General features: G+C 45.5%; 1 protein-coding gene across 1 annotated transcript in view; it reads right to left on the minus strand.

Annotated features, from left to right (window-relative positions):
* Nucleotides 1-25,851, minus strand: part of DOCK1 (dedicator of cytokinesis 1) — a 495,125-nt gene that overhangs the window by 345,912 nt on the left and 123,362 nt on the right. Inside the window, 2 exon segments of the mRNA XM_040623969.1 lie at nt 20,979-21,032; nt 21,034-21,046. Of these exon segments, the coding sequence (XP_040479903.1) occupies nt 20,979-21,032; nt 21,034-21,046 (67 nt within the window).

The raw sequence follows: 25,851 nt of genomic DNA on the forward strand, positions 1-25,851 counted from the left end.
GCATGCATTCCAGGCAGAGAGGCCTTTGCGTGCGAAGACGGGAAGACAGGTCAAAGTGCAGCAGGCAGAGAATGAGCAGTCCCTTCTGGGGCCACGTGTGGAAACAAGAGGGAGCAGAGGGAAAGAAAGCAAGGGAGGAGGGTAGCTGATGGGTGTCTGGGGCCAGTTGGGAGGGGACACGCAGGGGATGGAGGGGACAGAAGCCCAGGGCATGTTCTGGCTCCTTCTGCTCCTGCCAGACAGACCCTGTGGCTTCTTCTCCCACTTAAGCCTCTATTTGTCCCCTCCCCCGCAAGCAGACCCAGGCAGACACCAACCCCCCAGGCCTAGAAAGGCCAGGCATGACTTGATATGTCCACACCTGGAGAAGGAGAAAAGGAATATGAGAAAGATAGGCTCTTGTGCCTGGGGTGAGAACTGATACCTGGTGGGAAAGCTTCTCCTGGTTCCTACAATTACCCTCCACCAGCCTGAGGTATCAGCAGCCCCTCCTGGTCATGGAGAGGAGAGGAACTAAACAGCAAAACCCTGTGGCTTACACGAGGCTCACAGGAGAAGCCAAAGGGAGGAGAGACTGGGGCACTCGTCACCCTCGCTGGGTTCAGCTGCGTTCCTGGGGAGAAGCATCATATGCACGAGCATTGGGGGTGGCCAAAGGGCCCGTGGGGGTCATGAGATGCTTGGACTCCGGGCTGTGGTGTGACTAAAGATCACGCACTCACAGGCTGTGCTTGTACACCTCAATAACCTTGATTTTAAAAGAACCCATAGGGACGGACCCTGATTCTGCTTGTCCACGGCAAGGCAGAGCCAAAGAGACTGCCGAAAATTCTGAACCGGGACCCAGGCATTCCTCCCCAGGCTTGGACTGTGGCTGCCGGGGCGGCTGTCACTGGCAGGTGGCAACCACAGCTAGCTCCATGTCACAGCACAGAGACCTACCAGAAAAGAGATGAAAGCAGAAGACAGGGAGTGAAGTCAGGGAGGAGACAGAAACCCGCTGACCCCTTGGGTTTGGTCCGATGTAGGGAGAGCACCCAGGGGCACCCCTGCTCAGATCTGGGGACCACGGAGCACCAACCAGAATGAGAAGTCATTATCTACTCCTCAAGGCTGAAGTCTCAAATGAACAAAAATGCCCCACACATAGGGTCCACACAGTGTAAGTCAGTGAGCAAGAACTGTCACATATACCGATCGCAAAACCATCCAGAAGGGGAATGTCAGCCGATAGTTACATAGCTATGACACCATGATATCGCCTAAAAAAGGAAATATAAATGGACGGGGTTTTAATTCTCTGAAAATAGTATTTATTTGCCAAAATATAGCACCATGGGTTGAGGAACATTTCAAAGAGAGATGACATATTTAATTCATGGAGATAGCAAAACCTCACTTAACTACCTTGGGGGGTCACAAAGGGTTGAGAGTGAGCTCACACTAGACTCAGAGGAGGTTAGGAAAACAATTAGGAGCTAATGAGTAGACACTGCGAAGGCGAGAGGCAAAATTGCAGGCTGGCTAACTCTATCCTCGCTCATGACAAGTAAAAAACCAAAGGTGTCATTTAAAAAATATTAAATTATTGGGTAGGAAACTCCAAATTCAAACACGGAATAAATAAAACTGGTTTTTAATAGCCTGGCATTGACGACAGGCTGGTAGAGACAGACTCAGTGTCAACTGTGATACATAATTGTAAGTACCCACTCAGGGTTCAGGGTTCCTTCCAGGAAGAACGTGCATGCTCAGCTCTGAGACCCAGCAGTCTGAGATGCCAGCAAAAACTCAGAGGACAAGCGCAACAACCCCAGCACCCCCAGATGACGCGGCATCCCCCAGATCCAAAGAGGCTGCATTAGAAAACCTCAGGATGGCTGGATATTAAGTAGTAATTATAATACAAAAGCAATCATCAATCAAACCCTGGAATGGGGGGGAGGGGCATGGGGGGAATTGGTAGAAAGTCTGTGAAGTGAGAGCAATAAATTTTCAAAAGATGAAATGCTGTCACTTTCAAGTTTTCAAAGGAAATTAACAACCCAGCTTAGCATGGTACTGGCACGATCTCCAAATTTTTGAGTTGGGGGAAGGGGGAGAGACTGGGAATTCATCACTTCTATACTCCTTGGAAGCGACCTGGTGGAAACAAGACTTGAGAAATGCCTCCTACATTCTAGGATACCTGAAGAGGTTATTCTCTTCTGAAGTGTAAGCACACTGGCAATGACTTAACCCCACTTACACTATGTATTTGCCTAGCAAAGCCTCATTTTCCTAACCAGAGAGGTGAATGGAAGCCCAGCCACTACAATAATTATCCCAATTTATAAGTAAGTGGGGGTGTGAATGAGACTACGCTCCACTGAACTTAACATAGTGTCAAAAAAAAAAAAAATGAACTAGAGAAAAGATTTGAAATATCACACAGCTGGTGTGCTAATTTTGGGAGCTACAATTAGTTTAAAAACACAAAGACACATCACTTTTACAGGACTGACTACTGCATTACACACTCAATGGATTTCTTTTAAAAATCTGTCTCTATGCGCACTTTGAAAAAACGACTTCTGGGAAGTAATGCAAGCAAATGATGGCATTTTGTCCTTTTTAGCCTATGCAAAGTTTCCTTTGCTGTTCACTGTCTATTTTCAAGAGGTGACCGTTTGATTTCTAGAGAGAGCAGAGCACAGAGCGTAAATGCAGCGAGAGCCCCAGAACACAGTCTAACCCTCTCCTTTCTTTTACACACGGGAGCAGGCAGACTCAGTGGAGTAGAAAAGTTTCTTTCTGGAGGAACTGGGATTCAGAGACTCAGATTCCAGACAGAAGAACAGAAGAGGTGCCCCAGACAAGCCAGAGTCCAGGGACAGGCGGCAGGCACCTTTTACACTTTGATGGAGGGATGCGCACACGACGTAAGCATCGGACAATACGGAGGAAGCGGTGCGCATCACATGTGGGCATTTCAATGTCTATGAATTATCTCTCAATTTAAAATTCAGCTTTTTGATAAGGCGAATCTTAAAAATGTTTAACTTAAGTACATAACCTACTCCAAATAAAAGACGAAGGTTGTCAGCTGGGGAAAAACAGCACTGATATGCTGCTTACAACGTGCTGTCCTCGTACAAAGGAATGATGAAACATTGAGAACAAAGGAGGAAGGAGACGCGCCACGTGACAAACACGAGCACACAGACGCAGGTGACTGTAGTCAATCAGAAGTCACCAAACTCGGGGCGCCTGGGCGGCACAGCGGTTAAGCATCTGCCTTCGGCTCAGGGCGTGATCCGGCGTTATGGGATCGAGTCCCACAACAGGCTCCTCCGCTATGAGCCTGCTTCTTCCTCTCCCACTCCCCCTGCTTGTGTTCCCTCTCTCGCTGGCTGTCTACCTCTGTCAAACAAATAAATAAAATCTTAAAAAAAAAAGAAGTCACCAAACTCTTCATGCCCCAATAATACCGCTTGCACACGTTTTCCAGGTGAAACTGTGAGGAAGGGGCTTGCCAGGGTCTCCCGCGCTCTGATCCAGGGCTCTTTCCACCCTGTGGAGAAGGAGGCTTGGCAGCAGGGCAGGAGTGGGTGCAGAAGGAGACTGGAAAGCCCACAGGGCAGGCTAAAGAGAGACAAGAATCCCACAAGTGAAGGGAAGCCAGTGCAGGGGACAGGGCCATCTTCACATCAGACAGTGATTCGGGACACATCACATCCTCCGCAGAAGAGGATGGACACAAGTGGAAAATGATCGCTCTGCTCTACAAATATCTTTCACAAACACAGCACGGCACTCGTATGTTCTAACACCCCTCCAGCTCATCGGGGCGCCCTGCGTGAAAACAGGTGCCAGCCCCACACATCCCCCAAAGTGGCTTCCCGGGGACAGATCATCAGGAGTGGCCAGGCACGCACTGGCCAGGCACCTCAGCAAGGGGCTCCTAACCACAGCCACAAAACTCCAAAAGGGGACTGGCCAGATTGCAGGAAAACTTTTTTCAATTAAAAACATATTTTACTTAAAAATGTAAATGAAAATAGTTATCCCATGATAAAAATAAAAGAACTAATAAAGAACATTATAAGATAAAATTTCTAAGAACTCATGTAATTTTCATATTGAGGGATCCCTGGGGAAGAAGTCCATTTTTCCCCCTATTTCTTCCCTGGGAGATCCTGTCCTTTTTTAAAAATGTAATTTCAGATTAAAAAAAATAAACCCATATTGTCAGTTCTCAATGAGTCAGTCCAGGATCTCAGCTATTATATCTGATTGGAACACATCGTGCTCCCCTTCTCAGCTCTGAGGACACAAGAATGCCCCTACCCCATGTTTCCGCTGCTGACGCAAGTCTCCACTCCAGTCCTTGGGTTCCTGTCTTCCCAAAAACCAATGGACTCCTGCTACCCCCACTCTCTCCTCTTCCTTCTTCTTGTCTTGCCCACCCCCCTTTCTGCCCCCTCCCTGGAATGCACCTCATCTCGACTCTCTCCCACCCCTCAGAGCTCAGAGCCAGTCCTCTCTGCTTCCACCAACACTGATCTAAGGATTTCGGTCCACTTGCCACTTTCTGTGGGTCCTAGTCTTACCTGCAGTCTCTCATTTGGATGGCCCAACATGTCCTGATGCACCACCTCATCTGTTACCTATTTTGGGAACCAATACCTGGTTTTCCCGCCTGCAGACAGAAGGCTACACCTTTCTCTGTATATTCCTGATGGCCTTGAGCCAGTACGACTCCACAGCTGGTACCAGATGAGCGCATAATACGCTACAAAGTCACAGAATCCAATCCACATTATCCTTCCATACATGTTAGAAGTACAGATACATAAAAATGCAAAACCTACAATAACATCCACAAAGATTTCACCATCTAAAGCAGACCTGGACAATGGGGCGCCTGGGGGGCTCAGTTAAGCGTCTGCCTTCAGCTCAGGTCATGATCCCATGGTCCGGGGATGGAGCCCTGCATTAGGCTCCCTGCTCAGCAGAGAGCCTGCTTCTCCCTCTGTCCCTCCCCAGAGCTCATGCTTGCTCGCTCTCTCTCTCTTTCAAATAAATAAAATCTTTAAAAATAAATAATATAAAGCAGATCTGGGCAAGCACTTAAGGTTCCTTTCTTGGCAAGAACTTAATAAACACCAGCCCAACTGACTGCACAAATGTCTAAGTGACTACTTTCTTTTTCAAGAAGAATCCTTCAGGTCACTCCCACAGAAGCATCAGGTCCCTACCCGCTGTGAACACACCGGCCTCAGACATCTACCTACCTCTAGAAGGCCAGGAGGAAAGTGCCAGAGTTATCGCAGAAGCTGTGTGTGCCAAGAGAAACGAGCAGGAGAAATCCCAACATGGAAATGCCACCAGAAAGAATGAACAAAGGAACAGGCCCTGGAAGAAGGTAAGGCAGGCGGCTAGTGGGCAGAGGGCAAAGAGGAAGCAGAGGCCACCCCAGAGCCCTGGCATTACATGGAGCAGATGCAAGAAGCAAGTGCATCCCCAGGGCAGGAAGAGGACGAGGAAGAATGGAAAGGCTCCTGGAGGACTGGAGGGTAAGGAGAACCAGGGAGGCTTCAGAGTGGCAGCATACACCCCCTGCAGATCCCTCCCCAACCTGCAGAGTTCCATCGGGAGGGACTCCGCCTTTGGTCTTGAAGTCCAAGGTTTCCGCTGAGGTTGACACCATGACCCCTGTTCTCTGCTTCCTTGTTTTTCCTTAATGCATCTTAGTTGATCATTCTGGTTGAACTTTTTGGTGCCACTGGATGTCAGGTAGCTCTCAAATTATCATCTCATTGGATATTGATGTGACCCAACCACCAAGCTTCTCTGTGTCAATAAGAAGGTATTACCTATTCACACGGAAAGATGTTCATACACAAGGTTTAGGGACACAAAGCACAGAACAACACTTGCCATATATTTATCATTGGCTTATTTTAAAACATATCTATTATCCGGGGCGCCTGGTGGCACACCGGTTAAGCGTCTGCCTTCGGCTCGGGGCGTGATCCTGGTGTTATGGGATCGAGCCCCACGTTGGGCTCCTCCACTAGGAGCCTGCTTCTTCCTCTCCCACTTCCCCTGCTTGTGTTCCCCCTCTCGCTGGCTGTCTCTCTGTCAAATAAATAAATAAAATCTTAAAAAAAAAAAAAAAAACATATCTATTATCCACACAGGAATAGAAAGAATTCAGAAATGATCATGACCAAAGAGCTGACAGTGAATGATCCGAGTGGTAGATTCACATGTGTTGTTTTACCGTACTTTATTCTTTTTTGTTCCCTGTCTTCAAGAAGCAATCAAAATAAAGAAATGAAAATTTCATTTAAAAATACTGGCAAATTTTTGACAAGGAACCACAAAGAACACACAGCACCCTCCTCAGCTTGCTGCCACACAGGGCTGCCCGTTACTCTCAGGGTTGTTCTGGCTGCAGCAGGAAGGTGGGACACTAAGTCCCTGACACTCACAGACTAGACACCCCTAATGGGGAAATGTAATCGTATCACGTGGAGCAAACCCACATACTGCTGAACCAACGGTTTGTCACCATGCGCACTATAAGGACTTAGAAAAACATGGCAGCAGAAGGCAGAAGTGGCCAACTGGTAGACCTTGTAAATCAGCTAGGTGACTTCGAGGGGTAACGAATCCACAAAGCTACTCCTCTGAAGGGTACACTGATGGGAACGTGTGAGCAGAGTTGTGACCTATGAAGGAACTATCAGAAGAAGATTAGCCTGACAAACGGCAGTAGCAATAGTATTTTCTTCTATCTTAATATAAAATGAATCATTTAAAAGAAAAACAACAAAAGGTCTTGGCAGACATAATTTCTCAGACATAGCAACGTTGCATTTAATCTGGGTGGTGACCACACAAAGTGTGTAATGTCACAATGATACGAAATGGTATAAAAATATCACTTTCAAGATGTAATTACATATTTGTTATGTTTCACCTAATCAGACGATGAGGACTGTTGTTCTTCCTTAATCATTAAACTGGAGAGAAGAGAATTCATTATAAAGAAGAAAAAAAATTCTGTCTCTAAGAATCAATCACTGTATCTAAAGGTTACGCAGGCAAGAATAAAACCTGCTTTGTTTTAATAAGATACACCTTTATAGCTTTTTTTCCCCTTTACGTCTTCCCTAATTCAATGTACCATATTGAATGCATAGGATTTCCCAAGGGAAAAATAATTCTGCTTGAATTATAAAAGTGTCACATTCACAGTTCATAGAGAATAATACTGCTCAGCTTCTCATCAAAATCATACTGCCTAGCACAGGATTCTAAATAAAGCCAGTGTAATGTACAAACTTATTATCTGACTCAGGATGTCACGGTAAAAGCAGTGGGCTGAGGGATGGAAAACCCTCCCTCCCAGGACCCACTCCACTCCTGCGTAAATTACTAAAACAGTTCTGGATGTGACATTCCCATCCCCCCAGCTCGCCGATCCCCCAGTGTTATATACTAGAATGCTTTTGAAATTTAACTTCACATAAAGTCCATGATTTCATCAATACACATACAAAAATAATTTATTCCACCATAAACTTCTGCACAATAGTTTAAATGAAATTTTTAATTATTCGCTATAATGGAGCTGATGATTTTCTAAGCACGGGTAGGGCATACTCCTTTCTCCCATTTGCTTATGCGACAGCCCCAGCCGACATGTTTCTCAATAAATTTCTTCCTGGGCATATTTAAGGTCTGGTCTCTTCTTGGGCCTCAGCTTGGGCTACTTGGCATGCCGGCTGGAGCACCAATCCTACATGAAGGCATTAAATACTCTTTCCATCAGCGAGCAGACAGGTCCAGAGAAGAGCTGCAGGGCCCATTTCACAAAGTCACAAATTTGCACTGGCTTTAGTTACATTTACAAACGTCTCGCGGGCCCTCCTCCTTCCCGCTGGCCCTTCCAGCTCCCTCTGCACGCTCTCTGCATCACGCAGCTGCCATTTCTCTTTCCGCCTTCCTTGAGTCTGTTCCTGCCAGAAACGGTCACTCCTTCACATCAAGAAGGTTGATGAGGGTTTGTTCTGAGGATTGTTAGGGACCTAAAGAGAGAGACGGGCCCTCCGTGTCCTCTCGGATTATAAACAATGAGAAAATACAAGCCCCTGACTACTGGTGGCCATTCTCCCCAACAACTGAGCCAAGGAAGGAGATCTTCTAACCCCTGGTCATGGCCGTGCTTGTCTAATGCGTCGGACACCCCAGCTCCCTGCATCAATCATTCTCCTTCCTTCTGGACCTAATTTGAGTGGGGTGTCGGCGATACTGCAGCTTTCCAGTAAGACCTGAAATCAAGCAGCGTCAGGGCTCTGCCGCTGTTCTCATTCCACATCGGGCTGATTATTCTGGGTCCTCTGACTCTTCACACCAACTTCAGAATCAACATGTCAATATCCACAAAGATATTTGCTGAGATTCTGACTTGGATGACAATGAATGTATAGATCAGGTTGGGAAGAACTGACATCTCAACGATGTGGAGTCCTTTTGCCCATACACTAGAGTATCTTCCCATTTATCTCTTATTTGAGGTTTTTGCAATTTGCAATCAAAAGAGGCCTACCTCCACAGAAAGTCATGATATAAAAAAGAACCTACAAGACCTACAGCAAGTGCATTTATAAATACCATTCTGCAAGTGAGGTGCACGTGAGTCTTCGGAGATGCTGCATCTTCAGGTCACTTCAGAAGGTCTTGTTTTAGATTGGTCGGTGGTTTTTTAGACCATTTTAAACCTCATCCTTCTTAGAAATAAATCTCTGTGAAGGGGCTTATGGGGCAGCTGCAACGTGAAGATCGCAGAGAAGAGCCAGTGGGCATGAGATATAAGGGTTTCCAGCAGCAACTCAGCTACTAAAATGCAAACTTTGTAGATGATTGTGCTTTTTGCCCATCCCGTGACAAAGCTTTTCCATTATTACTTCTAATGGACAGCTCGGCGGCACTGGGAGGATCACAGAGAAGGCGTGCGTCCAAAGGCTTTGACAAGTAAGAGTGCCACACACATACAAGGGATTAGGATTATTTAGCACTCCACAATCCGGCTGGACAAAAGCAGCAGATAAATTCCCTCCAAACCATACGGGAGCCTGGGCTTGCGATCTCCCTCCTCTGTGTTAGGTAACCAAGTATCCAGTAGCGACAAGCTCCGTATCAGCACAAACACCAACAGCCATCGGCCAGCAGCACCACTAAGCAGACACCGGACAACGGGTAGAAACAGGACACTGTCCAAAGAGAAAAGGAAATGTAACCTAGTCCTAAAACACAGCAGTGCACTCAGAAATGTCAGATGGACACATGTGAAGAAGATATCCAGAACGTGCCACAGGAATTAAATAAAGACGTATCAGCACACAACGGCTGCATGGAGCCAGGTTTCCTATGACAGAGTGAGCAGAGTGACACAGCAACTCCCAGAAAGAGTTTCCGAGCGGGGTCTCAGAAGAAGCCCATGCTCAAAGTCTATATGCTCTTCAACTTCACCTGCTCCTACAGACGTCTCCATCACGCCCATGCTTAAGCCAAAGATGTAGCAGGTGACCATGACAGCTCCCTTGGTCTTCCTCACCTCCTGCATCGGCTCTACCACCACGGCCTGCAAATTATACCGCAGGTCTCCATCTCCTCCTCGAAACTCGTCACCAGTACTGCAGCCCCACGGTTCTCATCAGGGGCCATGTTGCCCTCCAAAGCCCAGGAGACACTGGCAGGACGCCAGGAGATATTGTCGGTTGTCTACGCTCCCGTGTGTAGATGCCAGGGATGCCGCTACACATCCTACACCAGGACCAAGAACTTTGGGCCCCACAGGTCAGCAGTGCTGAGGTGGAGAACTCTGCTCTGGCCCCAGGACCACGGTCTCTCCCCTGGATTCCATGACAGCCTCCCACCCCACTGCTTCCTCTCTCAGCTGCTCTAATCCATTCTGCAGACCACAGCCAAAGTGACCCTTTGAAATACCAAATCTGATCTGACCGAACCCTTCCCAGGGGATCTGACTGCTTCCAGGATCCTAACCAGGCCCACAGGGATCTGCCCAGTATGCCCAGACCCACCTCTCCCTCCTCTCTCCACGGTCCTGGCCTTCTCGTTTCCACTCTATCCAGCCACAACTACCGGTCATCTTGTGATTCCGTGTCAGAAACAAATGCCTTCCTGTCTGCTGCCTCCACCTGGGGCTTCCCCGACTTTGAACTTTCTTGAACCAGCTCCTCCCTAGAACCTACCTGGACCTCCCCAACTATTTCTAATCTCCACCCCGATATACCTGGTCATCCTATCCCTGACTTGTCCTTAAAATGACTCATTATAATCTAAAATTAGAGGCTTATATCTATGATTTGCCTAAAATCACGTACTGCCGTCTATAACTATGTGCTTATGGGTATGGTTATCTGGTTAATTTCTGGCTCACTCTTAAATGCAATCATCATGAGAACAGACGCCGTATCTCTGTCATTTGTGCCCAGTGACTGGCACAGAGAATGAACATATTATTAAGTGCATTTAAAAAATATATGACCAGGACGCCTGGGGACCTCAGTCAGTTAAGCATCTGCCTTCAGCTCAGGTCATGATCCCAGGATCCTGGGATCAAGTCCCACATCAGCTCCTGCTCAGCGGGGAGTCTGCTTCTCCTGCCCCCCCCCCTTGTTTGTGTACACTCTCTTTCTCTCTCTGATAAATAAAAATCTTTTAAAAAAACCTTTTTAATGTAAAATTACATATATATATATATATATATATATATATATATATACAAACACACATATATACACTTCTTACATACTAATTGACTCAGTGAGACTGAACTTGAGTATTTGAACTGCCGTGACAGATTCTGGATCCAGCATTTACTTGCTGTATATGCTTCACATTTCTGAATCTCTTTCCTCACCTTTAATGTAGGGTGACCTGCATATGTGGGTCGTAGTGAGGGTTAAAGCTGATGCATACAAAGAATGTAATGCAGATCTTAACAGAGTATTTATTTAATAAATGGCAGCTGCATTAGTCAGGGTTCTCCAGAGAAGCAGAACCAATAGGATATATATATATATATATATATATACACACACACATATATACATACACACACATGCACAAATATATACATACATGACCAAATAAATGGTGAGGAGCTAGCCACTAACCTACCTGTGAAGCCTGCCCACGCTCACAGGGACACTGAATAAACTCTGACTGTCATGGAGGAAGAAGGCCTGGATGACATCATGCCCAGTGGCGGAAGGTGGGGGGACCAGAGGCAGAGGGCACAGATGTGGAAGGAGTGCTGAGGGAGAGACCTCTTAAGGCTAAGGTCAGGGACGGAGAGAAGGAATTCACTGGACCCACAAATTCAAAGGAGCACTTTTCCCCCAGTGAGCCTCATAACCGAGAGCAGGACAGAGGGCGTGGCCAGGAAATGCCTGGAATTCTGCAATCCCAAATTAAAGGCTTGCCCTCTGACACAGGTAGGAACAGGGGGTGACCAGCACGAAGGAAACCTGCCATGAAATTTTCAAAAAACATAAATGCCGGGGCGCCTGGGTGGCACAGCGGTTAAGCATCTGCCTTTGGCTCAGGGCGTGATCCTGGCGTTATGGGATCGAGCCCCACATCAGGCTCCTCCGCTAGGAGCCTGCTTCTTCCTCTCCCACTCCCCCTGCTTGTGTTCCCTCTTTCACTGGCTGTCTCTGTCTCTGTCGAATAAATAAATAAAATCTTAAAAAAAAAAAAAAAAACATAAATGCCAGCAACTACTTATCAATGAAATCATTCATCGCAGGGTTAAAATGCTAAAAGCAAACTCCGAGTATTCAACAATGGAACAATTAATATGATGAAAAATCACTTGATTAAGTAAATGAATGCACATGAATTCAGGTGCATGTTCTGAACTGGCAGAGAGCCACCACAATCATAATTATGACTACTCATTAATATGGAAAGATGCTTGCAATATAATGGTAAAAAGGCAAGAAACCAAATGGCATCTGTGTTGGAACTATCAGAATACCCATGCCCATGCACCACAACTGGTAGAAAACCAATACAAATGGCTAGTTGGCTGAAGGACAGTGGCAGATAGAAACCACTTTCCTTTCTGCTACTGTTACAGTGAGCTCTGCGCTACCAGTGGGGATGGGGAGGGGCTCAAGGAGGCAAGTGTGTCTTTACAGGCAGCTTCAGATACTGTCTTGCCCTATGGGTGGTATCTCCAGCATCCCAGGGGAGCAGCCGAGAAGACTGTGCTCTGGGGCCAGAAGAGATCCCAGAAATCCAAACCTAGGGAAATGCTCTCCCGACTCTCAGTCTGGCAGAAGCCAGAAGCGTGGTGTCTGATGTGTTCAAATCCCTCGGCCAGACTGTGGAACTCTCTGCAGAGTCTGGAAGCTACAGACCAGCAAGCAGTATGAGGAAATTGGAACCATTCTGAGCTGAAGCTTCACTAAGAGCCAGTCATAAAATATTTTTTTCACCTTTCTGTGGTTTTGTTTTTGCTGCTGCTTCTTTTTTGACATGAGTCATGACTTGACCTCCAAGCGTCTCTTCATCTGTGTATAGGGAATACTTGCACAATCAGAACAATCCAGAACATCAGGCAGATGAGGCCTGGAAGCCCGGGTGAAGTCAGCCCTGAAGGGAAACCTGCCCAAGCCTGGACTCCCATGCTTCCCCTCCTGCTGGTGCTCACACAGCAGCCAGAACGTTCTCTACACTAGTTAGCCCTGGACATTCCAATTCCAAGGGTCTCCCAGGGACTAACACCAGCAGCATGAACCAGGCAGATTTGACGTGAAAAAACTGGGGCCCCCTCTCCAGGACTACTGAGTGAGAATCTGCATTTGAACAAGACCTCCAGGTGATCTGTGTGCACACCCTGAGTTCTGGCCCCCAGCACTGGGTGCTACCCCTCCAGCCCTTCCTCAACCACTGGCCTGGGTGCCACTGGCATCCATGTGGAGTCTACACTGACTTCTACTGTAGGTTGAATTGTGTCCCAGTTAAAGATCTGTTCAAATCCTAACCCCTAGTACCTGTGAGAGTGACCTTAGTTAGAAACAGTCTTTACTGACAGATTCAAGTAAACACAAGCTCATATTAGAACACGGTAGACCTTAAATTCACTATGACTAGTGTCCCTAGAAGAAAAGAGACACAAAAACTCAGACACACAGGGGAACATGGCGTGAAGAGAGAGACAGAGACGGGGGTTAAGTGTCTACAAGCCAGAGACCATCGGCATCCATAAGGAGCTGGGAGAAACGCACACGACAGACCCTCAGAGCACAGTTATGTCTGAATGCTTATGCCCCCCGCCCCCGATCCTGCCCCAAATTCCTATGTCAAAACTGGACACCCCAGTGCGATGGTATCAGGAGCTGGGACCTTCCAGAGGTGGTTAGGGACCTTCCAGAGGTGGTTAGACTTCAGATGGGGTCATGAGGGTGGGGCCCGTGACAGGATTAGTGCCCTAACAAGAGCCTGCTTCCTGCCTCTGCTCTCTGCCATGTGAGGGAACACCAGTCTATGATATTCTGTGATAGTAACCCAAACTGACAAGGACAAGCACCCAGAAGGAACAGTGAGAGAATAAATTTCTGTGTTAAGAGGCCACGTCCATGGTACTTTGGTACAGCGGTCCCAGGAGACAGAAGCCACCTCCAGGCTTGGCTTGTCCCTGCAGCTCCTAAGTCCCGGCTCTCCCTCTCCTCTCTGTGTCAGTAGGAGAACTCTCCGGAAGGCCTGGCCTATTGCTCATTCTCAATTGAGTATAACCCTTCCCTTTGTGCTGGCTTCTTCTGAGCTGCCAACCCTCAGCGGCCAGCTGTTCTAGTTCAACAGAACTCCCCCCAAACCAGACAGCATGACCTGGAAGGTCACCATCCAAACCACCCCCATCCTCATCCCCGTGGGTGACGAGAGACGGGCAAGCCAAGCCCTGACTCACATCTCTGCTATTCTCGGGTTAATCAACACAATCAATAGCCAACCCAACCTCAGGAAAACAATGAAGCAATGCTTCCCTGTTTTCGGTTAGCGCACCCTCCTGGCTCAGAGGCCACCAATTTCTTTACGCTGCATCTGGTCCCCCATCTCCCTGGCTAGTTCCCTCCGGACCCAGAATCATCAGGGTCCAAGCTGCTGGACAGCAGAGCTCTCATCTCCTCGCCTGACACGGCCACTAAGCCCGTACCAGCAGACCTGTTTCCGTGGCTACAGTGGCTCAGCAGCCACACAACACTGCACCTGAGAGGCTGCGTCCCACGAGGAGGGCAGTGAAGTGCAATCACAGGGAGTCCAGGGCTCTACTGAAAACCACGGCCAGGCAGTGGCACTGAACACAACAGCGCAGACGAGGGCGCACAGATTGGTAATCCAGGGGTGCGTCCTCACAGCTCAGGTTAGCACTTTCACGGGATGTCAGAGCACTGGGAACTCTGGCTGCCTCCCAGCAAACCAGATGGAACCAGCGAGCGCTGAGCCACACAGAGAGGGCCAGCCAAGGAGGCTTACTAAAGTTCTGTTTATGGAGACAGAAACCAGGAATAATCCAAGTCCCCAAACACAGAAAACTGGTTCAAGCAGTGATGACATAACCAGGAGGTCATATGAAACCTTAAGAAATATGTTCTTGAAAGATATTACACGATACAGGGAAACACACATGGAAAAGAATAAAGCTGTAAAAGTACATGTACACACATGTGCCTTCATGTCAATACGCATGTAGGTACATATCATAAACACCACATATCCCCACAGATATCTGATGACACTAAGGAGAAGAAGCACGCCATTACAAAGACAGACACGCCAACAGCGTGATTAATTCATGGGAGATGAATGATAAATGAGTCTGCTTTTTCTTAATCAACGTGTGGCATCTTCCCTTTTTCTAACAAGATCACAATTACATTTAAAACCCAGGGCAAGGACACAATAAATGCTGGTCTGCTCAAGAGAACCGGTAAGACTTCACAGCTTTACGAAATCTCGCAATCTCGCACACAGCACAAGAAGTGCGAAACAGGAGGGCTCGGGAGGCAGGGGCAGAGCGGGGAGCAGCAATTTCTCTAAATGAGCCCTGGAAGGTCAGGAGCTCCCTGTGAACCTCATGTCCTCGTCTGCAAGGAGATCCGATGACTTCTGATCCTTATAGGTCATCATGCCTAATACACTGAGGCAGCTTTTCTAAAGAACAAAAAATTCTAAACTCCCAATTTGTGACAGGCAGTGTGGACCCCAGATGCTAGCTTAGAAACGGACAAAAAGCAACAAAATCTTCTGATAAGGAAGAATTTTAGACAAGCCATATGGCAAGTGAGTGCCGTTCATTTCAAGTCAGGATACGGTTTTTAAGGAAATGAAACAGTGCTTCTCGGAGGACAAACTCACCCAAAATGGCATGTACCACAATCACGGTACAACTTATTCCCGACACAGATCCTTCCAGAGAAGTCTAGACAGAACGGCACCACAAGCGGTGAGAAGAAAGCCCGCACCCAGGGGCAGCCCCGGGAAGGAAGACAAAGCCTCCTGCATCTGTCCACCAACCTCAGCTTGGGGGCCTCAAATTCAATTACTCCTCATCCCCGGCCAATCCGCTCGCTGCGAGGGAAAGTTCCGGAGCCGCAGGGGCCCGTGGCTTTATAAGACAGTGGGAGACACACAGAAAATGAACCATGTTCTCATACTAAACTGAACAGGAGAAACAGCAGAAGAAACCTGAGTGAGAAAGAGCAGTGTTTTTAAATGTGGGGTGAGATACACTAGCCCTTCAGGAAAAAAATTTAGTGCCCGTCAACCCGCAATTTGTTTTTTTGTTTTTGTTTTTGTGAAATACATTAGTTCAGAATAGACTAAAGAATGTTAGAATAGAAAACGCCAGAGGGTATCACATGGAATAAACGTAACACCCTTTTCATGAAACATCTTTCAGCTTTATACACACACACAAACACACCCCAAGAATCCACTTCTTACTGTGGATCATGGTCAAAGTTTCCCTCTACAGAAAGTTCTGGAATTCTCAGCCCTAGACACACCAGCAGACTATGCCTAGGAGGCAGGGTGGTCTTTTCTAGGATCATTTCATAGAGCTAACATGTTAGTAATATTTTGGAATTCAGTGAAAACAGCAATGCCTGTGTTAATTCTGATCATAAAGCTCCAACCACCCCAAATCTAGCCCTGCAATCCATGACTGGTCAAGAAAGAGAACCACTCACAGCCAACACAGTGGGACCGTAACCAAGATCTGGTCCTCCCAGAAGCCTCTGTGACCAGCCCCATCAAACCCCCTTTACTCCCCTCAAAACACATCCGAGTTGGAGGCATTGGGTCAAAGTTGTTTTTGTTTCTTGTGGGTTTTTGGGTTTTTTTTTTTTCTCTTTTTTTTTTTTTTTAGGGGAAGAAAGAGGCAGAGGGAGAGGGAGAATGAGAATCTTAACCAGGCTCCACACCCAGCGTGAAGCCTGATGCGGGGCTCAATCTCATGACCGGAGCCAAAATCAAGAGTCAGACACTCAAACCAACTGAGCCACCCAGGCGCCCCTGGTCAAAGTATTTTTAATTGCTTTACGCACGAACATACAATACACCACTTAGATGGAAAGGTCCACCAGAAATGGTGTTTATGCCTTTACGGCCCCAAAGCATCAGACACAGAGCTGTTGTCCGCCAATGTGGACAACAGGTATGGGCCCTGTTTCTGAATACTGTCAGATGGCTGATGCCTAGCAGTATTCTACAGGAGAGTTGAATAGAAAAGAATGTGGCTCTGGAACCAGGCAAACTAGGCTTAAATCATCACTCTGCTCCCAGGCTAGCCATGTGGCCTTGGGCGAGTTTACTAACTCTGGTTGTCTGCATCTGAAAGTAAGGGGAGTACCTAATAGTTTTATCATAAGGATCAAATAAGCTGATACATGTAAAGCACTTAGGACAGAAAGTGATCAATGCATATCAGCTGTTGCTATTCTAGCACGTGGAGCTCATGATTCCATCAACCACTGGAATTAATTCAGGGAGGCTTCCCAACATCCAGATGTTTCGTGTTCTCTAGGGGAGGTACTGTACTTGAGTCTCTGAGAGTTAAAGGCTAGGAGAGTTAGTTGGGTTGGCTATGAAGATTTCTGAAATGCAGAAACTGGAATGTGACCCATCTCTCCAGGCAGCTGGAAAACATCACAGCTTTCCGAGAAAAAGGCCACCAGCAGATGTGAGTTTTAGGAAAACACTAAATACAGTCAGGAAATAAGAAAGGGCAGGTACAGCACTGAGGGTGGAGGGAGTAGAGTTAAGAAACTTCCTGCACAATATTATCAAGAAGAACTGAGGACATGAGCGAACACAGATGTGTGATATCCCACAGCCAAGAAGAACAAAGGGAAGAGAAGGCAGTGGAAGAGAATTGCCACATCTGGCTTTGGAGAGGCCACATCTGAGTGCCACTGGGTCATACATGGGGGGAGAAGTGGACCACAGTCACAAAGGGGAGAGCAGAGAACCAGGGGGCGGTGGCTACAGTACAAGGACCCTCTCATGGGATGGAAAGGACAGAGGGAAGCCTGATGGCAGAGAAGGATCCCACAAACAGCTCCTCAGCGTTGAGAAAGTCTGGGCATGACTGTAGACAAAGTGAAAGGGCAATCGGATATGCAGACAGAAGATTCTAGACTGGGAGAATGGGTCAGGGATTGATCAGAACCCCAGAGGCAGGGGTGGGTGGGGGAGACTCTGCACAGGTGGAAGGTTACTTTCAGGTGATAGGATGGGAAGTGAGAAAGGAAAGGTGATGGTAGATCCTAAAGGATCTTTTCAGCAAAGCAGACAGACTAGCATAGCATCATTTGCTAAAGGTTGTGGCAGGGGGTGGTGATAAGCCTCAAGCTTGTGAGGTTGCCAGAAATAGCTGGTAAGGTAAATTCACTGAGGAATTTAAAGATTTAAAAAAAAAAAAAACTTTTTTTTTTTTTTTTGGAGTAAAATGGTACAGTTGCTATGGAAAAGAATACGGTAATTCCTCAAAAAATTAAACATGGTATTACCATATGACTCGGCATTTCCACATCTGATACACACCCAAAACAAGTGAAAGCAGAGACTTGAACAGTTATCTGTAAACTTATGTTCACAGCATTATTCACAATGGCCAAAAGGTGTATACAACCCTAGCGTGACCATTAGACGCATAAACAAAATGTGATCTACACATCAATGGAAGACAATTCTGCCTCAAAGAGGAAGGAGATTCTGACATCTGCTAAACCCCAGGAGAGTCCTGAAGATATTTTATTAGTAAAAGAAGCTAGTCACAAAGAGACAAATGCTGTATGATTCCACCTACACCAGGCACCTTGAACAGGAACATTCCCCAACACAGAAAACAGGCTGGTGGGTGCCAGGGGCTGGGGGAGAGAAAGAACAGGAGTCACTCTTTAATGAGGACAGGGTTTCTATTTGGGGAGAGGAGGAAAGTTCTCGAGACGGAGGGCGGTGATGGCTGCACAACAGGGTGAACGCACTGATGCCACCGAACCGGACCCTTGACAATGGAGAAGATGGCACATGTTTATGGTAATCACCATGATAAACCGTTCTGAAGGACCGGGCAGCAGCCCTGAGGTTGAGGGCATTCACTGAGGGACAGTAAAGCAGCACAAAGGTGAGTCTGTCTCCAGAAACACATGATGCCCCAGAGCAGGGTCCAGAAGTGCCCCTGGCAGAGGAGGGAGAGAGAGCACAGCCCACCCACCCCTGCAGCTTCCTCTCCCACTTCACAAAAACATACCCACATACCCTCCCCTTCGTGTGTGTGCTCACTTACACTCAGCGACCCCGGTGAGATGTGTGGTACTGAGTCAAAGGGGACGCAGCACTGCTGACGACCTCGACGCCAGGTTCATCCTACAGTTGACTACTGCCCTCACCTCCTCTTGCCTCATTCTCCCTTGAGGCATAAAACGCCAGCGCTCTCATCCGCCAGGTGGACGCAGGTGGTGGCTGCAGCTCTGGGAAGGTGACTGCAGGCTTGCCGGCTCAGGTGGGCACAGCAGCCACGTGCCACCCGCACCCGCCACCCCCATCAGCCCACCCCACGTAACGCCAGGAAGGCACGAGAGCGTGCGGCCTTCCGAGTCACAGAGGAGGGCACGCAGATCCTCTCAAACGTCAAAACGGCCATGAAGGGCCACCCTTTGGGAAACAACATGTAACCCCTACGAATTGCCACAGTCTTTTTCATATTTTCTCTAGAGAAGATGATTCACAATGTATTTCCTGTTCCACAGAGCAAAACCCAAAGAGTCAGAGCAACGCAAAACCCAGGGTCCTGGAACGGGAGTCTTCAAATCTCACCTGTACAGAGAGCACCTAATGTGCAAAAACAAAGTACGAAATTAGCAGCAAAGAAGACAACGTCTGAAACAAAACTCCATTGCCGGCCAGTCTCGCAGATGTAAAGTTGTCATTCACGCATGAACGTCCCTGAACTCACTCCCGTCTTACAAGAAAACACCCACGTTAGGAAGGTCTTGCAAGACTCCAGTCACTAAATAATTTGACACACAGGGAGGTGAGCAGACAAAAGTCAAGCCCAATCAAATTTAATAATGTAAGAGTATATTTAGAAATTTAAAATTACTTCTGGGCTCAAACTTCCTGTAATTTTTATCTATTCTTATACCCGCCGTGCCTGTTTTTCTGAAATGCCACAGGATGTAGTAGTAAACGTCCTGAACACGTTGCTAATTTTAACCCTGGAACAGTAAGGAAGCTTGAGGAAGTATCAAGTCACCAAAACAGTTAACCTTAAAACTTCAATATACGCACCACATCGCTTTCTCTATAGATCACCAGTTTTTTACAAGAAAATCACATAAAGATCAAGCACTTCCGTAGAAGAATCCAGCAGCTCTGCAAGACAGCTGCACCACCTCTGAGAGCAAAGGGCCAGTATGGCTCCAACCACGTTTAGTTATGACGGTGCCCCTGGTCACAGCAACCGTGAGACACACCTGACACACACACAAGTCTTTGTTCCAGACGGACCAGTAAGCTTTCAAGCTGGGAAATCACTTTCTAAAACGTTTTCAAGACAACAGCCATAACGATGTTTTCTGAAATTACGCATTAAAAGAGCATTAAGGGGGGAGAGTGACAGTGAAGGCAGCTACAGTGAACAGCTGCCTGAAAGCCGCAAGTTAATCACTCAGAAGATTCTATGCAGGTCGCCGCCCAAGCAAACCTCACTTCTGTCTGCAGTTAGTCAGCCCCATGGAAACTGCCAGAAAGGGGAAGCCGGAGAGCGTGCCGGCCCTGGGGCTGCTCCGAGGGCCTGCCCCATGCTCCACCTCCCAGCACCTCCAAACCACAGACCCAAGGACCTCACATGATGTGAAGGCATCGTTCTTCCAAAGGGCAACGGGGCAAGAACAAGTAATCCAAGGCGGTGAAAACAGGGGGACGGTGGGAACGCTGGATCCCTCACTCTTCCGGGCAGCAAAAGACTTGCTGCAGCACCAAGAGGTATCAGCATTCCCACAACGTAGTTTGAGGTCCGACTGACGCCTGGGACGCCCACAGCCTCAGCTCCCCCACCTTTGCCCAGCCCCCGAGATATGCTGACAAGTGCCATGCAAACATCATTCTCATCAACATTCTCATGCTTACGTTAAGTAAATTCAGAACATCTCCTTGCCGAGGAGCAAAAAGAGAGCAGTGAGGACCGAAGAGCACCGACAAAGGAAAACCCAATTTCAATACACAGGGAGCAAGACGGTGCTCGCTACAAAAGCCATCCCTGGGCTGTCATGCGAGTTCGGGCTTTGCAGGAAGCAGAGCCCCTGCTTCTCGCATCCCGCCTGGAGAGCCCTGCGGCTCACAGTGGGCCTTGAGGATGGCCGGTCCTGCTGCACCCAAAGGCCTACCTTCACCCTGACGGTCTGGTCCGACACGCTGCTCATCATGGCGCTGATGGATCTTGTCTTCATAGAGTCTGCAAAGGAGCACACAACACTCGATGGGGCTTGACAGACTGGGCCTCACCACTCTTTGCTCCTGCATCAACGGCCATGAGAGGTGCTGCCTGCTGGCAACTCAGAATGTGAGGGAGAATCCTCCACATCCGTGGAACACGGGAGGCAGCTCAGAAATGGGGTTCATCTGGACGATGCGGCTAGGGAGCTATGTCCTCCCGCTGAAGAAGCTGGTATTGAACCATACCATTTATTGCTTTTTGCATTGTAACATAATACATTTCATAAATCTGCAAATCAGAAATGTATAGAAAGAGAGGGAAGGAGAAAAGGAGGAAGGAAGGGACAGGGAAACTCAGCTTTAATTCTACCCCACAGAGATTACACCATTAATATTTTGGTGTATTTCCTGCCAGTGTTTTTTTAAACCCACAATGTCACATAATTAACATAAATTTAATTTCCTAAATTTAACAAGATCTTGTAACCATTTGAAAATGATATTATAATAGTAAATTCAAAATTACTTTATTTCAGGGTAATGACACTGTACAGATTCATTCCTCACAAGAATTGGTGGTAATGGGAAAATTGTCAAGAGGCGGAGCATATTCAATAAATGGATAATAAGGAAGTTGTACATTGCTTATATGTATACAAATATATGTTGCTAATTATAAATAAGTCTCACGTATAAATTATTTATTAGCAGTTACTTCAAGTTGCTGTGTTACTAAAAAGAAATACATTTGCATTTTAAAATGTTGCTACGCAGATGTTTTCTTAATATAGACCAGTTTTCTGCCTAATTAAAGTATACCATACCTGAAATCTTGTGTACAATGGAAAATTTTGTAAACTAAGTGATAATTAATTACCCTAGAGGTAATCTTATATTTAAATGAGTTCCATTGTCAAACAACAAATTCTGTCTAAAATGGGAAATCGCAGCCTTGTGTATCCATTTTATAAAGGATTTTATTCAGTAGGGGTTTGTTTAAAACGTGCATAACAAATAATGAAAAGTATCAAGTCACAAACTCCTGCTTACAGGGAACACAAAGCAACAGAGCAACGTTTATAGACCAGTCCAAACACTTGGGGAGGCTTCAAGCATGTAGTCATTCTCATCCTCAGAACACCTGCCAATTCCTAGAGTTGTGTGGGGTAGGAGACTGAAAACCTCCATACAGTGGGGTTTCTATCAGTCTCCAAAGATAATGAATGATAATGAATTAGAAAATGCCAGGGAGATGGGCCCCAGATGACACAGCAGACTGTCCACTGAAAATCCTGGAGAACCAGGAGCAAACCAAACGTAAACGGAGGCTTACCAAGGCTAGACACAGCCTTGACTCAGTACAGCTCCTGTAGAGTAAAAGGTCAGTCCCACTGTCTCCGCCTAGAAGGGGAAAGGATGAGTCATCTCTGAAAGAAGAGCGCATCATCTGGAGCTACATTTAAATGAAAATTAACTAAACATAGAATAGAACAGACCACATGGCCAAATTAAAAAAAAAAAAAAAAAAAGGAAGACAACAGAAACAGAATGACAGCTGGTCAAGATATTGCAGTTGGCTAGCAAGAATGTCAATATAACTATAATTATTATAATTTAAAACAGGAAAAAATGGAGAAAATAAAAAGAAATATGAAAAGTAGAGAGATGGAGAAAACAGAAGATGGGAAAGTTTAATAGAGAAATAAATCTGCAGAAAAGAATCAAATGTAAATTTTTAAACTAAAAACTACAATGTCTAAAATTAAGAATTCATGATATGGGTTAAATTGAGATTAGACCAAGTAAAAGGCAGAATTAGTGAAGTGGAAGATGATCAACATGAAAATAAGCACAGAGGAAAAAAAAGAAAACCATGTTAGAGATATATAGGGTATAACAGAGGTCTAATACACATGTGATTGAAGTTCCAGAAGAAAATGAAAAACACAATGTGACAAATATGATACTAGAATAGATAATGACCATGAATTTCCCAAAATGAATAGGGAAATCAATCCAAAGTTCATGAAGCACTGAAAATCCAATGTAGGATAAATAAACTGCAAAGCATTCCTATATGATCCATAGTAGAACTGCTCATAACCACAGAAACAACAAATTGTAAAAGCAGCCAGAGGAAAAACAAACAAACAAAAACACACCTCACTTTCAAAGACATAACAAGATGTCTGAAAGCTGACTTCTCACCAGAAACGACAGAAACCAAAAGAGAAGAGAATAGTATCTGAAAGAACTAATTCTGCCAAACTAGAATTCTATATTAAATAAAAATATCCTTTAAAAACAAGGAGGAAATAAATGATTTTCATACAAACAAAACCTGCAGCAGACTTTTATTAAAAGAAAGTTGACAAGGAGTTTTTTAGGGGCTGAAGGAGGCATATCCCATAAAGAAACATGAAATTGAATGAAAAATGAAAAATAAATAAATAAATAAATAACATTTTGAATGAATACTAACTGTACCAAATAATAACAGTGATGTCTTATGAGGCAAAAAATATAGGTACCTTGAAATGCATAACAATATTAATAAAAAAAGGAGATTTCATGTGGAGATAGAGGGTTCTACTATTCCAGCCATGTTTAATGTTATCAGGGGAGTGGCAATAGTAATCACTTTAATTACTCTGTAAAAATTCAAACATACATATTGTCATGTGTCTGATAATCATTAAACTAACAGGAGAAAAAAGTGTCACTAACATGTTAAATGGGGAGAAAACGACACAATAAAAAGAAAATCGGGCTTGGTACGGAAGAACACAAAGAAGGAGAAAAAGGAAAACATAATATAGATGGGTAAAAGAGAAAGCGAACAGAAAGACAGTAGATATAAACCCATCACATATAAATAAACTATATCCTCAGTTAAAAGGATTTTCAGACTGGATGAAATAAAGATACAGCTATGTGTTATGTGTAAGACACAGACCTTAAATATAAGGACACAGAAAGGTTAAAAGCAAAAAAGAGAAGAGATATTCCATGCAAATATTAACCAAAAGATAGAGGGCAAGTTTTCATATTGAAAAAAGGGTACAAGCATCCCTAGGGTGATACTGTAGATTCGGTGTCCAGACTACCACAATAAAATGAGTCTGGCAATAAACAGAGTCAAATTAATTTTCTGGTTTCCCAGTGCATATGAAAAATACATTTACACTATAGTGCAGTCTATTAAATGTGTGACAGCATTATTATCTTAAAAAAAATGTACATACGTTAATTTAAAAAAATACTTTATTGCTAAAAAATGTTAACAATCATCTGGGGTTTTAGTCATTGATAATCACTGATCACAGAGCACCATAACAAATATAATAACAAGGGAAAAGTTTCAAATATTGCAAGAATCACCTACACGGTGCCAATATGCTTGCTTGACACAGAGTTGCCACCAACTGTTCGATTTATAACAACTACAGTATATGCAAAGAGTGAGTTATGCCTGTAAATCCACAAGAGAGAGATCACGATTCTAAATCTGTATGCCCCCAATAACAGTTTCAAAATCTGTAAGTTATAAGTAATGAATCTATGAAATCTAAATTTCTACCAAGAATCCCTGAGAGATGAAAATTTAATTATTACTTTCTCTGCTGCCAATCAACATATTTAAAACACAGAAATGGTTAGCATTTACAGCACTCCCACTGATGCATCTTTCTGTAATGAAAGGGAGGCCTCTAGAGTCTTACCTCTTGGTTTCATCAAATAAACCAAGAGCAGTCACTTGTTTGACCCACCTTCAGGTGGAGGAAGGGGTGAGGAAAGAACTCAGAGGAATATCAGTAGATAAATGGATGAGTAAGACCTAGTTATCATTCCTTGCTCTATTTACACGTTATAAGTATTCATTATCAGGGAATGACAAGATTGTTGTCTATTAGCTACATTCTGTTTTTGTGACCCAGGAAATGATAGCAGAATGACAGATCTGCAACAACTTATTCATGATCAATAACTAATTATGCACAAAGCTAACACCAGATGACAGGCAAAGCTTCCACAAAGCACCGGGAAGAAGAACACAGCAATAACCAGCTTTAGTAATTTGCTTCAGAAGGTCTGAAGCAGGATGTGTCTGTTTTCTGGCTTTCCACTTAATGTGATCCACCCACACAGAAAACACAGACAAACAAAACCAGCGGAGAAGTGCCCCTGGCTGTCAGGAATCTTTCTGTGGGTTCTGAACCAAATGTCTTTGGGCCAGAGTTTGAAAATTGCTGTTCTCACTTCAAAACAAAATGAGCCTTCTAAACAAAACAGAAAGCATGGATCTGCATAGTGAGAAAGATAGTGGGATACACTTCCGTATCTTCATCTCCAATGCTTCACCTCTTTGTTCTTTGGAAGAATAATGACTGTCAATTATCCGGGAATTTTACAAAGCTACTACATTACCTGAAAACACAGCAGACCACTTTGAAAGAAGAAGAAAAATAAAGAACCTCTAACGTTTATTCCAACTGCAAAGAGAAAAACACTCTTGTCAACTCCAGCTGTGAGCACAATTGTCTTTCTCCCAAGCTAATAAATGTGGTGCAGGTAAGAAAATGGGAACCCTTGTTTGCTTTCTCCCCCAGCTCTGCAAACACCACACAAGAGAGCTGCTCGGAACTTGTTATGGAGCAAACACTCGCAACACCCACGTAGGACACGGGCCTGCTTTCTCTCTCAGCAGCCTATACGAAACAGGAATATCATTTCACCTAAAATTCATGCCTTTGATAATCACAGATGAAAAGCTACTGAAATGTAGCTTGTGGGATCATGGGGAGTGGGGGCGAGCAGAACGAG

The sequence above is a fragment of the Ursus maritimus genome, unplaced genomic scaffold, assembly GCF_017311325.1.
Source record: "Ursus maritimus isolate PB19 unplaced genomic scaffold, ASM1731132v1 scaffold_7, whole genome shotgun sequence".
Classification (NCBI taxonomy): Eukaryota; Metazoa; Chordata; class Mammalia; order Carnivora; family Ursidae; genus Ursus; species Ursus maritimus.